The sequence below is a fragment of the Balaenoptera ricei genome, chromosome 7, assembly GCF_028023285.1.
Source record: "Balaenoptera ricei isolate mBalRic1 chromosome 7, mBalRic1.hap2, whole genome shotgun sequence".
Taxonomy (NCBI): Eukaryota; Metazoa; Chordata; class Mammalia; order Artiodactyla; family Balaenopteridae; genus Balaenoptera; species Balaenoptera ricei.
In genome coordinates, this window is record NC_082645.1 from 112,339,253 (window position 1) to 112,354,866 (window position 15,614).

Here is a 15,614-nt window from a genome sequence, read left to right on the forward strand (position 1 = left end):
TGGTATCCTTTCCAAACTTCCTTTGACTATTTTACCCCTGGCCTCCAGAGCAAGATATCTTAAAGGACAAAGTACAAAATGTAGCTTTCCCAAAAGCATGATGAAAAGTTTCTTTCCTTCCCTTTTTTCTTCATTTGATCCTCTACTTTTAATGTAATAAAGGAGGGTAAAGTTTAAGTGTCACAGAGATGGGTTGTGAAAACTTACAAAGAATTCTTCAGATTAACACTTGCAACTGGAATTTTTCTTCACATGGCATTTACTGAGCAGAATAACTGTTACGTATGAACAAAATTTAATCACTCAGGTGACCATGTGACCATCATAGTGCAAGGAGCTATGACATGGTTCCTTCTCTCTAGAAGTTTACAGCCTAATTAAAGATATAAAATCAACATACAAAAAGATCAAAGAGGAAAGGAATATTCAGATGTTGAGTTGTATGATGCTGGCTGCAAACGTGATTATCAAAGGGGTTGGTGAGACTTCAGTGGCTGGAAAAGTGAGAATTTTATAAAGGAGTTGGAAAAAGGGAAAGGAGACAGGGCTGGGAAAAAAATGATGCCAGCTACAGAGAGAGAGAAATAAGTGGGAAACTTGCAGGATTGGGGTTAGATGAACATCTGGAAAGGGTGAACAGCAAGCCAAACCACACAATTCAGAAGGGGGAAAAGACAGCTCCACTCCGGGCTGGCATCAATGTGCAAGAGCTGGGGGTGGTCCAGGCAGAACTGCTGCAGTTTAAGGAAGACAGGGTCCAGACCACAGAGACGAGGGCCTACCATGGGCAGAGAAGCCGGACAGGGTGATAGCCCTGAAGGGGAACTAGAGACAGTGGGGCCTTACGCCTGCAGGAAATTAGATTTCACAGCTGAAAGCTGGAGGAGGTTCAATACTTGTGGGCTTAGAGAGGAAGATTCCAGCTCAATGTACAGCCAACGGGCCAGGGACCTCAGAGCCCCAGATTTGCATGGTAAGGTGTATACTCCATCCACCTCCACCAATAAGAGCTCATAAAATACTGCAGGTTTGTTGGAGAATGACCTGGAGACTGAAGGCTTCATGTAACTAAGCAGGTCTGGAGAACGCAGGTTCAGACACTATGAGAATGAAAGGGGTGATTTCAGAAAATAGTCGGGCAACAACCTGTGTACGACAAAGATGAATTAAGACATTTCAGAGAATCAACCCTGCTTTACTGGTTCAGAGCTATGATGCAAATACCCATCCCTATACTAATGGGTCTAAAAAATACCATACTCAATGAAGATATCATCAAGGTCTAGTAAAGAGTATTCAGAAATTTTAAGTGCCCCAATTAATACCTTATTTCTTTATATCCTAATTTATTCTAGAAGATCTGAGGGACTTACAGAAAATGCATACCATTAAATAGTGAAATACAAATTAAAATGGACATCAGAGCCAGGAAAAATATAACTTGAGTGCATGCAAGAGAGCTAGGCAGGCCATAAAGTCTTCACGGTTGCAAGAGTTGAATTACCAATCTGGCTCTGCATCTCCCAGTGGCCTTTTCCAACAAGTAAGAGGAAAACTTATACTAAGCAGCTTTTACTCCACATGGGAATTCTTTCTTCTGACATGTCCTGGTCTATACCTGGCCCTTCTTCCCACCCCTTTCCTACCACCCTGAGTCTTCCACAGGGAGTCAGATCCTGGGAGCTCCACATGGTCCTCATGGCCAGGGACTGGCCACAAGGAGCTTGGAGGTGGAGAAGCACAGCAGGTGGGGAGGGGCAGTGTCTGGCCTATTACCTCCTGATTCCTTTTAACTCCTGACCAAGAAACACAGGAATTCATCAAAAAATGGCTGAGATAAAGTAAGGCCCACCCAGAGAGCTGATGCCTAAATTGCTAAAAATAGGCACAGGCAAAAAATTTAATATTGGTCATTATGCATGGCTTTAGGGAGCTCTCCAGCCAAACTATGATGTTTAAAAAAATCTCCTGTCCCTACTTTCCTACTGGAACATTTTCCCCTTTGAATACTGCCTACCATCCTTACCCCAACTAGTGAGGTCCTCATGGTGTCCCCTGGCTTTTGGGAGCACTTTTGCCCAAATCCATCTTTTCAACAAATTTACAGGATGAGACACTCCAACTCCAGCTAAACTACTTTTGAAACTTACATTTTAAAGGACAAGGCTCACAGGAATAGTTTACCCAGAAGGGATGGGAGAGAGAGAATTCAACAGTAAGAAACTAGAGCTTTATTAAAAGATTCTGAAAGACTACCTGAAAAATCACAGCAAAGTCTAGACTTCCTTTACCTGTTGAGGATAAACAGAGAACCCAGGAAATAAAACTCACACCTTGAGCACTTAACTTTAAATGTATTTGTTCATGTTTAAGATAAGAGGCAGTTGGAGGCGTGGGTGGGATTTTCCAAGGTTCTGTTATGTGCCTGTTGAAATTAAAGTCTATTTCCAGTTGTGATGGCCATTAGTCGATTTTTAGCACTATTATTAAATTATCTTAATGACACAGACTCTTGGGCCATCAAATTGTCATGCACTGCCCTTTGTACAGCCAAGCAGAATCCTTTGCCTGCCCTGCCATCCCCTGGCCCCACCCACACCCCCTCCACCCCCAGCAAAGTTACCTGCTCCTTCCTCTTTGACACGCCCCTTGTCTCCACCTTTGTTGCCCCTGCACTCAGGGACCACACCTAAATCACCTTGGCATTTCCAGGTGAGCACAGTGCCTGAGAAACAAGGCACGCAATGCAGATTTTCTAAACTAATAAGGAACTGAGTATTTCCCACAGCCCTGCTGCCTAAAAATGTAAATAAATAAAACTAGGTTAAGTTCCCTGATTTGGAGATTTGGGAAGCAGGTAAATCAGTCAAAAGAAATGTCACTGAATGAGCAGAGAATGTTGAAAATGTACACATTGTCACATGATCACACACAGCTTAAAGAGTTGTTCTAAAACTTTTAGAGACACAGATGTCTCTGAGAATCCAATGAAGTTTGGGCTTTCTCCAAAGAAAGATGCACAAACACATAAAAGTCTACAGTGCATTTTCAGGAGATTCATGGGATCCATGAAGTGACCTTTGACCTCCAAAACTGTTGCAAAACCAGGGGCCAGCTGAGCCCAAATGAGGAACTTCTGCCTAAGAATACCAGCATCTGTTGGTTGCGTACTGAAAATTCCATGTTTTTAAACATGCCAGTATAAACAGACTACAAAAGACTGTATCTCCAAGGAAGCATCATGATGCCAGTGAAAACAAATGTATCAGGTAAGTCCCTAAAGATTTAAACCAATGGGGCTGTGAAAGTCCATTGCACCAGAGCCATCTTATTATCTCAATAAAAGTCTTAACCCTCATTGTACTTGCTCAAGTACTGAGTAATTTCTCCTTATTTCTCAAGAGAAACAGAATGCACTGCTTTACAAATCATTTTGCAAGACAAGAATCTTTTCAACTGGATATTTAGCATCAAGGAAATTTAAAGCACTCTGCAGCTCCCAGGTGGCACAAAAGGGTCATGGGCAGACTGGGAACATTTCTAATCCAGTTAAGATGGCAGTTACAAAGACCTGGAGGTCACTGATTTCCAGAGTTCTGTGGCTAACCTACTAGCTATAATCTTGAAGACGTGATCCCAGATCCTACAAGGACAGCACTGTTCATTCCTTTGTGAAGTTAAAGTGGATCTAAAGTTACAAGAGCAGCTTTTTAGTAGATCATAAACGATATACCATTGGTCTGTATTTAACATACAGTGTAGTTCTTTTTACAACATAAATTAGACATAAAAATGTACTAAAAACTGTAAGAGAGAATGGTACAAATGTGGTAAAAGTGATCGAAAAAGTAGTGGCTTATGAGCAGGAGAAGGGAATGAGGAAAGCAAAAAAAGGCAAATATAAGCAGCTAGACTACCAGAAAGAAAAGACCGCAGAGAGGATGAGCTGGATGGAAAGGAAAATAAATTCAAGGAAGAGGAAAGAGGTAAAATACCAGATTGAGGTAGCAACAAATACAGACCATAGAAGTGAAAAGTAGGGGAGAGGGGAAGCAGCATTTCTCTGAGCAAGCGATCACAAGAAGTATCAGTAAAGTACACATGCCCTGCTGGGTTTTCTGATAAGAAGGAGAGTTAACTATGAGGATATTCCGGGATCGTCTGTGTGTTTGTAGGAAGTTGTAAGAATTTAAGGAGATTTGGGAATCCATGTAGAGCAGAATCTTTTGCTGGCTGTTTTCATCCTATACTACTCCAAGTGAGGAGAGTTTAAATGAGGTCTTGAAGCAGATGAATGGATAAAGAAGATGTGGTACATATATACAATGGAATACTACTCAGTCATAAAAAAGAATGAAATAATGCCATTTGCAGCAACATGGTTGGACCTACAGATTATCATACTAGGTGAAGTAAGTCAGACGGAGAAAGAAAAATATCATATGATATCATTTATATGTGGAATCTAAAAAGATGATACAAATGAACTTATTTACAAAACAGAAACAGATTCACAGTCTTCAAAAACAAATTTATGGTTACCAAAGGGGAAAGCTGGGGGCAGTGAGGAGGGATGAATTAGGAGTTTGGGATTAACATATACACACTACTATATATAAAATAAATAATCAACAAGGACCTACTATATAGCACAAGGAACTCTACTCAATATCCTTTTTTGTTTTCTCTACTCAATATTCTGTAATAACCTATATGGGAAAAGAATCTGAAAAAGAACAGATGTATATGTATGTATAACTGAATCGCTTTGCTGTACACCTGAAACTAACATAACATTGTAAATCAACTATACCCCAATATAAAATAAAAATTAAATTTAAAAAAAAATAAATGAGGTCTTGAGAGATAGATTTGGCTGTCTGAGGCATGGAGAGGATGGGAGGACAGGGAAGGTACAGGTGGGGATGGAACAAGTAGCAGGTGGCCGGAGCAGAGGTCCACCGTGTAGAATTGAGGGGAAATATGCCTAAGGGCAAGGGACGAGAAGAAATAAAAGCTTAGAGAAGGAGTCCAATGCAGCTTTCACCCTAAGGAAATGGAGACCTCCAGCAGCTTTCCAACACAGAGGCCACACACCAGGGGGCTGGTTTGGACCCCAGCCCTGAGATGGTCCATCATGGCAGTGTCTCCAAGCAACCACAAGTAAAACGAAAGCAAAAAATGACCTGCTTCAGACAGGGAAGCCTCAGCTGCATTTCATGGAAATGCAACTGGAACAAGGAATCTCCTACTTGGGACTCGAGAGCGCTGGGTGAATGGATCCTCACGGAGCTAACGAGCACCTTGGGTACCTCCAGTGGAGCAGAAGATGCTAAACAAAGGTCGATTTAGTGCTTTGCCCCCAAAACATCGCATAAAGCAAATAACATACTTGGAAGAGACATATTTAGGGAAAACAGAAGAGATAATTAAGAAGAGGGTGGAAGCGTTGAAGTTAGGTGACAGCACAGGAGGAAAGGGGCTGGCACACTGAGGCCCAGAGGGAAGAGTCACATGTTGTGTACGATGTTACATCACCTCTTTCTTCCTGTGAAACAGTATAAATATTCATAAGGCCATGGTAATGAAGGAAAACTGGAAAAAATTAAATGGAGTAGCAATGGAAAAGGTCAAAGATAAATACATTCTCATCACCTGGAATGCGCAGAATATTAATAATGCGAGGCTCTCAGCAATACATTTTAAAAAAGAACATTTATATGACATCGTATTGTATTCTTCAACTTAGTTTTTAAATTTAAAACTAAATCTTTGATTTTTTTTCTCCATCAAACATAATATACTGACTTTTAAAATTGCTGCATAGTATCCCATTGTATACTACAGCTTAACTTTTTAATCATTCACTGCTCTATTGTTAGAGATACAGAACATCTGTAACTTTTTTAAAATTTCTCTTGGAGTATAGTTGCTTTACTATAATGTAAATTTGTGTATTTGAAAATATTTGTATGTAATACAAAACTCAAAATTATTAATATTGGTTACTCAGAAAAGAAAGATGGAGTTTGACTGGGAATAATGATATTTATATTTTAAAAAATACCACTTTTAAATTTTTTGAATTGCTTATAACTATTATAATAAGAATGGGATCCTAGTAGTGTTTAAATAAAAGTATATAAAATAAAATTTTAAAACAAACATTTATGGAAAGCTGGTAATGGCAACCAAGTTTGTCTCTCAAAGACAAAAAAGGGATTCCTTTGCTCTGTTGCAGAGAAATATTAAAACTCCTTGGGATCTTAGTTATGTAAGGGAATCTACGGAGAGTGAGGGAAAGAGAGGAGACAGTTCCTGAAAGGGCCTCAAGTTTCTTTCTAGGAAGGAGCGGCAGTGACTAAACACAGCAGCACAATTCTGGAACTTTCCTCTCCCTTCAGCATGGAAGTTTTCTCCCACCTGCATTGGCATCACTTTGTTCATCCGTTGAATGAATGCCATTGTATTCTTCAAAACAGTCTTTTGGTTCTTAGCTAAAAATGTATTCATGTCTATAGAGCCCAGTATTGTAAAAAAAAAAAAAAGTAATTATTATAAGAAGTTGCTTTAAAAAAAATTAAACTCTCAAAAAGAGAGTTCAACACTTGTCAATGTAGTAAGCATAAGGCTTCCACAATGATTACAAAAGATAAATCTTGTTTCTTTACGATAAAAGGATTTTGTAAAAAGAAGTAGCTGGCCATGTGTAGGTGTTGCCAATTTATCATTGTGAGGAAGACAGCCATTCTCTCGGAAGGAGCTTGTGAAACAAGACTGCTATTTTTAAAAAGAATAACACTAAAAGAGGGTGAGCTCCATTACAAAGCCACAAAAAACAGGAGGCTCTAGTTAGGAAACTTAAAAAGATATCAGATCACAAATTTTCAAAGTGCAAAATAATGGTTTAGATAAATAAAGGATCAAAATCATTGTCTCCTCATCATAACCCAAAGTATAAGTTTTGAGAAAGGATTCCTTAATTTAGTTATTAACATATCAAATTAATTTTTGGAAATTATTCCTCTAAGGAACATTTCAACCAAAGACATGTTTTTCCATGAAATTTTCTGGTAGCAAAATGAACACAAATTATGCTGGAGTTCATAAAATTTCTTGTACCTCAAAAGGATAAATTAATATTAACACTGGAAAATCTTTATTAATATTCATCCCTGATATACTGCTATACTCCCAATATATATACTCCCAATATCAGTCTAAATCACGGTTATGTTAAAACCCAAAGTAGTATAAAATGTAAGATAACATTTCGAATGTATATATTTCGGTAAAATTAATGACATTTTAAAGAGTAGTGATAACTCATACATTTTCTTGAAATGTTAGCTCCATGTCATAGAACAGGCTAATCTACTAGAAAGAAAAACTAAAAAGATTAATATAAAATAAAATTGAAACTATGGATCAAAACATACAAACTATTTCCTTTTAAATAAATTGTTACAACAGATATGGAAGCAAATAATAGTTACTTGTACTGGGGAGTAAAATTTAGATTTGACTGTTGACAACACTTCATCACACAATTTCTAACTAATAATCTAGTACTGTATCCATCTTAATAGCCAAAAACTGGTCCAAAGTTGAATACCGTCCCCTCTTTTACCAGCATGTCCATTCCCCAAGCTGATTTCTTCTTACCTTCCCTCTGCCCAATAAAATCCCTGCCCCCCACCCCAGTTGGATTTCCAAAGATTGGGAAATGACCTTATCACCAGAGAAGGATCAAATATAAAATACAATATAAATTATACAGAGCTGAGCATTTCATTTTCCCAGTTTGTCGTCATTCCATTTGCATCAAACACATATCTTGGAGAATACACCTTAATGCTTCCATTTAATTTAGCAAAATATTTAGTGTACCTCAGAAAAAAATTATGAAAGCAACCAAAAGCATCCCTAACATTTGTAATTTATATTTTCACATCCATTTTCATTAAACCCTTTCAACACCCCTGAGAGAGAGGTGCTGCCTCTACCCCCTAGTTCCCTCATCCTCCAGGTGAGGACTGTTAGAATATATGATTGGACAGGACAAGGTATTAACAGCAGGATGCAGAGGGCCACTTGGGTGCACGGGACTGGGATGAGCAGAGTCTGAACTTGAGCTTGTGTCTTTGAGTTGAGGCTGCAGGACGGAACAAGTCTGAATAGAGTCGGGAAGTTATCAGCATGGTAAGCGGCTAGAGTTACAAGTCCCAACCCCGGAATGAAGAGAACTGGCAGAATACAGTCAGAACGCTAAACCAGAGGAAAGTCCACTGGAAACTGCCCAAGCTTAGCCCTTGAGGGGAGCAGGAGGTAGGGGGGTGAGGGGAGGGTCAGGAGGAATCATACTTTCTGAAGGTCATCTCTCCTCCAGGGCAGAGGAATCTAAAAACAGCTAATTGGACATGTGGTAGTTTAGAGAAAGGTAAATGACAGATTTAACCATGTTAGAGAAAATGTGAAAACTCAGAAGTGACCCATGGAGGAAGGTGGTGTGGGCAAGAGGGACCCCAAAGAGAGTTGTGATCCCCCCAAGTTATTCTGAGTCAGAGGTTCAGAAATGATAAATCATTTGCTCAGGTGCTGAGCCCAGGGCCCTGGGTCAGGCCAACATCAAGTGGAAACCAAGCTTCTTCTGAGACACCAACATTCAATGCCTCAAGTTGCCCACAATTCCAGGAGAAAGAAATGAAAGAGTCAAAATTGAACCCGAGGACTTCCCTGGTGGCGCAGTGGTTAAGAATCCACCTGCCAATGCAGGGGACACGGATTCAAGCCCTGGTCCAGGAAGATCCCACATGCCATGAAGCAACTAAGCCTGTGTGCCACAGCTACTGAGCCTGCGCTCTAGAGCTCGCGAGCCACAACTACTGAGCCCGCGTGCCGCAACTACTGAAGCCCGCACGCCTAGAGCCCGTGCTCCGCAACAAGAGAAGCCACCGCCATGAGAAACCTGCGCACCGCAATGAAGAGTAGCCCCCGCTCACTGCAACTAGAGAAAGCCCGCATGCAGCAATGAAGACCCAATGCAACAAAAATAAATTAATTAAAAAAAAAAAAATGAAGCTGAGATTCACAGCATTAAATGCCAAAGACCACACATCTAGGACTCTGGCCAGAACTGGGATACAGTCTCTGGATTCCAAATCCCACAATTTTTCCATTTTGAGCCACACTGGAAATATTATCTTAGAAGCCAATTTTGATTATAAGAAAAACCTCACCTAAAATGGAGGAAATTATGCTGATGGCTAGAATTCAGATTATCTGGGCAAAATTCCCTATATACTATCTCTAAACACCAAACCGAGGTCGGGTTGAACCAGATGCGGTTTTGGATACGAGATTTCCATAACTCACCGATGAAGTGATTGTGCCCCAAGGCAAGCATCTCCTCCAAGAGGACGAGGCCCCCAGGGGTCTGGAGGAGGGTCACGCTCCGTCCATCTATGAGGGAGCACTGTTGAAATCCTGTGGCCGTGACCTTCCACAGCAAAATCAGTGAGGCAGTGGCATCTTGACGAATTCTGAAAATGAGAACGATGTCAATGGGAAGTCCCTTGCAGAAAAATTCATCTTAGAATCAGTCCATCAAATTCAAAATAAAAATAAAGACGGCACATACATCCATAAAAGTATTGGGAAATGGAGGAAATGATCTTCTAAACAGGAGCCCACTTCATGCGGACTCACGGCCGTCATTTCCCACACCGTTAGAAACGCCTGTCTCCCGTTTGATCAAAAATATACCACAAAATCGCTAATAGATAACTCACCTTTGGGTAACAATTTTCATCAATAATAAAAGGGTATATTGAGCTTAGAGACAACTCCTTCCATAACCACACAATATAAAGAGTCCCACTAAAATTTATTATAAATGTGTAATACATTCCCAAACCACCTGAGTGGTGCTGCTAAAATAAGTGAAAGTGTGTCACCTCCCATGCTTCTGGCCTCCTCTGGTTTCTTCTTGCTTTCAGGATAAAATCCAAAGAATGAGATGCCCTAGACGACTAACCCACCCCGGCCTCAGTTTCCTCTCAGCCTCGGATCCTACAGTTCCATCCTTGCCACCCGGCGCAATGGCCACGAGGAGCTACTGTCTCTTCCCCAGGCAGGTGCTGTCCCGGGTCCCAGCCTTTGCCTGCCCTTCCACCTGGGAGCTGTGTCATTCTTCAAGGCTTAGCCCACTAGCACCCCTCCTCTGAGACCCCCTGCACCCACCTTCCCGGCAACCAGCAGTTGCCTGTCCTTCCTCTGTGCTGCCGGGGAAGGAGGGTCGCGGTGCACAGAGCTGCACCCCCCAGGGCAGAGCTCCTGGCTTGCAGCAGGGTGCCCAATAAAGGGTTGATAAATGATCAAATTCATGAATAAATGAAAGTGTAAGGAGCTAGTAACGCTCCCACGTGAATTCAGCACCCAGAGATCATTCAGCACTCCCATCTTAACTCAGTCTGGGTCAGACTCTGCTCTTTCTGTCCAGATCTGCAGCCTCAGAGAGTCGGGGAATTTCAGATTTTTTGAGGGCGGGGGCGAGAAAGAAAGCATTTAAAAGGATAGATCAGAACTATTCAGAAAGGCTTATGAAAGTAAAACAATATGACCTAGACAAGAAAGAACTGGTTTCATAAACATAAAGGCAACTAAATGATCCCAATTTCCCTGAAACCGGCTCTGGACGGTGGAGTTTCATCTTTGGTACGAGCAACGGAACACTTAGGACAGGGGTCCCCCTACTGGCAGAACTCAGAGCTGCCTCAGATGCCACGCCCTTCTCCCTACAGGGATTTCTTCCCTGTGCCCGGAGTTCACTGCCCATCCTGGCTTTTCCTACCAGAAGAGTTCAAGGCAGGGAGCAGGGGATGCAGGGGCAGTGGAACAAAGCCCCTCTCCCGAACATTTTCAGGGACTTCGTTGTTTAGAAGGGAAGGTGGGCAAAAATGACCCTGTGTAAGTGAAGAGTGGGTCTCCAGTGCCCACTGCCCTCTTAAAATGGAGCGATGCAGCACACTGGTTAACCAGGGCCAGGGCCATGTGTCCCCCTGTCTTCTGAAGTCCCTGAAGGCTAGAGAGCAAATGTCCGTTTCAGTGCATGAGGAGGAGGATGGGGAGCGCCCGTTAATAGCAACAGAGAAGGACGGGCGGTGGGAGCTGTCAGACAGGTGCGGGGGGCAGTGCTCCAGGCAGCGTGACTCGCCAGCAAAGCAGAGCACCTGGCGCCCTGCCAGGGCTGTAGGCACTGCTTCCCTTTGCCTCCTCCCCATCCCCACCAGTGACAACCCTCGGAGTATAATTTGAATGAGCTTAAATTTAAAACACAGCAAAACACTTGCCTCACCTGCTTGTTTTTAAAGAGACAATTGTAATGTTTGGATCTTACATGTGGGGTAAGTTATGCATACGAACTTAACTAACGGCCCACTAAAATCAGAAGGAGCCAAAGAATCTGGGGAGCAAAAGTCATTTGAGAAGAGAAGGGTCTGGCTCTAGGTCTTAGCTAAGGCACCTGGGTTTCCTATCTCCCACCTCACTCATCCAATCCGGCCTCCCTGGAATCTTCTCCTCTGAAATCGCTCCCTCTAGTTTTTGAGGGACAGAGGCCATATTTACACACGGAACCATTCATGATTCTCACTGGACTGACCAGTTATGGGCCAGTTATGTGAACAGACACCACCCAGCAGACAGTCACAGCATCAAACATAATCATTTTTAACTGGGAGTTTATTCTTACTTGACTGAAGTGTTCTGTGGCACCTCGAAGGACACCAGACGGCCACCCGCAGAGCTGTTAGAACTGGCATTCCCACAGGCAATATCTGGAATCACCTGGAGGAACAAAGAACAAAAACAAAGAAGACAAGTTATGGGGGTTAATCGTGGTGCAAGATAACCTTAGGAAGCAAGATTTCATGAGCTGCCTCCACTCCATTCCTTTGGGTGAGGCTGGGGACGGCCACTTGAGAGGCCAAGTGAAATCTTACAAACTCTAACCAAAATGAAAGCTTTGCCATTTGAGTTTCTGAAACGCAAAAGCTTTGCTGAGAGGCGTCTACACATTCCCGGGATGACTACAGCTGCTGACAGGACGTTGTGCGGAAGGGCGGAAGATCTGCTCCCCTCTCTCTTTCATCCTGCAAGCAGTCACGGGCCTCTGTTCTCTGCTCACTCTGCGGGTAACGAGGGACTAAATGCTTAGAGAACAAGGAGGTGGCCTTAAAGGACTAGCTTCCATGCCACAGGTAGAAATCTCAATGACTAGGAGAATGAGCTTTCCAGGGAGCAATAGACGTGTCTGGTCTGAATGACCGTGCTCTGTGCAGAGGTGTACGTAGGAGCACGTGCTAAGGCCAGGTAGCTGGGAGCTGCCCTTTTTTTCCCCTGTGGACCAGACCTTCATTTTTAAGTAACGTGTTCCGGAAAGTATTATACTGATGTGTGCAAAAAAAGGAGCTCAAGGGGGGAAACTGTGCTCATCAGGAAGCATATTGCTAACACTTGAGCTGTGTCCAGTGAGGTGCCTCTGGCCTGTTTATTCATTCATTCCTCATGCTGTGATCACTGTACTCATCCCAAGAGTCAAAACAAAAGGGTATTAAAAGTGTTCGTCATCACTGAATTAACTGAGAACAATACAGAAATTCTCTGCACTTTCACCCCACTCCCAACATGTAGAATTTATTGTCCAGAAATATATTCACGTGTTCCTCTGCAACTTTTAACCTGCTTCTTGAACAGCCTACAAAATAACCGCATGACACGAATATGAGGCAATTCTTTTTTATATTTACCAACTGTAGGATAGCATGTCTTTGAATAAATAGGTTGAAACGGTTGGCTGGGGAGAAATTTTCTTTAAAGGACACTTCCTTGATAAACATGGGACCAAATCTAATTCACATTCAAGAAGTGAGTCATTCAGCAAAGGGATATTAAAATCCTAACTTCAAAACATCCATTACAAATCTGAAATCAGAACAAGTTCACAGTTTTTTAGGTAGGATAAAAACACTGCCCTGTGGTCTGGATGGGGTCTTCACAAATTGTGTGGCAATGAAAAAAAAAGTGGGTCAACTGGTTAAAATCACCCAGAAACATCAAACAAGAAATGCTGCCTTACTTCTTTTATAACAATAATCGAAATTTCTAGACATTCTTTGGCTCTAAAAATGCTACACAAAGATCTATGTAGGTTTTTTTTTTTTCATTTAAGCTACAAAACCTGTAACAATATACAACCACAGGTCTATACGGAAGTCATATAAAGGACATGATATGGAGTGGAATCACACTTTATCGATGTTACCTCAAACTCACGTTTTGTATTTGTTCTTCTATTCTTCTAGCTAGCAAACTTATACTTTATGTCATCTTTTAAAGGTCTGCTGGAAAATCCTCAGAATGGGACTTTTGATGAGCTTGAAAATCCAATAAGCCAAACCCAGACTGGACAAGATTCAATAAACAGAATTTGCTGTTGCCAAAATGAATAAAATTTGGAAATCTCATTCTCGAATGCATTTCCAAAATATTTTAAAAATCAGTGATAGCGTTTTTTTTTTCTAAATCCCACTGAAGTGCTGCAACTTACCACCAAAAGAACCTAAACAATAACAAACAAACAAAAAATGGAGCATAAAATTCCATGAAGGAAAATTAGGTCAATAATGGAGGGTCTGTAATATGTTCATTTATAATATTCTTCATTGAGCTGCCTGTCCCCAAATCTAAGATTATCTCATAGAAATATATGTGGCTATCATTCCAGAAAATAACTTCATTCATTTTCTTCTCTTGCTTACTCTTCTTATGCTCACAAAACAATCATAACCGAAACGTCCCATTTACGCAACCAGGAGAGATTTCCTACACACAGAGGCAGAAAGGAAAAAAAGTTTGGCATATCTTTTGTTCAATGTGTAACTTCAAGGTCTTGCATTTTTATTGCTGATATCAGAACCACTGGAATTATTTTAACTGTACTGGTTTCTTCCATAAAAGCACATGCACTAAAATGTCCTCACCTCCACTTGATCCCATTTCATTTCTACAACTTTCTGCCCAGTTTTCGGCTGCCACGTTGGCAGGGTGATGGTGGCCTGAGAGCGGGGCAGGATTATGTCAGGCTCCTGGGTGGTGGGGACAGGCTGAAGCTGTCTGGGTGCCATGGACTCCGTCCAGCCAGAGGCGGGGACACTGGGAAGTGCCTGTTCACAGATTGGACCTTCATAGCCTTCATTGCAAATGCAGAGGTAGCCATTGCTGCTGTTGCTGCTGCTGCAGTTGCCATGGTGACACGGGTTGCTGGCGCAAGGATCCGCAACAAGCTGAAACGAGACCATAAATGGGTCAATTATTCCCTCATAAGAAAAGTGGCGCCGTCTCTGGGAAATGAGCTCCGTGGCTCAGAGCTGCAGCTCTAACAGAAACGCTGTTCCTGTGGAATATGCATTTTTAACTACTTGTGCTGTTTGGGGCAGGGGGGCCTCCCAAGGTCATCCCAACATTAACCCTCCCACAGATAACAGGCATCCAACAAGGAAGTATGTAGTTAGTGGGGAAGAGCCTCCCCCACCCCAAGGCCCTAAATAATGTTGATTTCAGGAACACTTACTTAGAGGAATTGTCTAAGGCAAAAATAGTTAAAACTGAGGCTTGTTAGGAATATACCAACTTTGACATTTTTAGCTGCCAGTCAACCGATACTAGGGATCTAAATTGAAATCTCCTCTTTCACATCCTGGACCATTCATTGCAAGGTTCCCTCATGAGAAATGACTGCCTAGTTTATCCCCCCTACAGATGCACTTACCTATGTCTTCCAATTTCCTACCTGATGAACAATTCTCTTTAAGGCGATGTTATTTAATTAAAAGCTTCCAAAATGATCAGCTTGCGTGACAATTGCATGCTAGAAGGGAGCATGGTGGTGACTTATATTAAGCAGAGTTCTATGAAAGTTTCTACCTGATTATTTTGGAAGGTGATTTCAGAGAAATGTTACCCTGCTGGATGTGGAAGATAAAATTTCAGTTGCATATCTGTAAATTGTGTTCATGTTCTAAGGAAAGTGTTTATCGCTGAGTCCTTTGCTGACCTCTGACTTGCCATTTGTTATGACCTGGAGATGCTACAAAAACAATGTGAAATGAAGCAGCGTAACAATGCTTCTCTCCAGACAGCCCAAGGGTTCAGGCATGTTCACAGAGCTTATTCAGTTATCATTTGCTTCTGTGATAACAGAAAATTAGACCCTGGTTTCTCAGGGCTGGTAATAGAATTGAGTGAATAGACAACAGAGAAATGGGACCTTCAATTTCTCTTGTTGAAATGAGTTCACACTTAAACACACATGGATAGAATTCTGCCTGGAAAAACAGCTACTCGTTCTGCTAGTGACCCTTGTTACACAATTTCCAGCAAACTCCTTTAGGAAGATTAAGGGATTTTGGACTGAATAAAATGAAGCTCCAAAAATACCACATTGTTAATTCTATGCTCTCACTTGGCAAAACCTTCACAAAATCTCAGATAAGAGTAGGTGGATTGGTATCTGAAGAAAATATTTCAAGCGTAAATAATTTAAAATATTTACG

General features: G+C 41.7%; 1 protein-coding gene across 1 annotated transcript in view; it reads right to left on the reverse strand.

Moving 5' to 3' along the window:
- Positions 1-15,614, reverse strand: part of DNER (delta/notch like EGF repeat containing) — a 322,853-nt gene that overhangs the window by 186,560 nt on the left and 120,679 nt on the right. The window contains exons 2-4 of the mRNA XM_059927455.1: positions 14,043-14,345; positions 11,753-11,847; positions 9,376-9,542 (exon numbers count right to left, since the gene is read on the reverse strand). Of these exons, the coding sequence (XP_059783438.1) occupies positions 9,376-9,542; positions 11,753-11,847; positions 14,043-14,345 (565 nt within the window). The remainder of the gene's footprint in view (positions 1-9,375; positions 9,543-11,752; positions 11,848-14,042; positions 14,346-15,614) is intronic.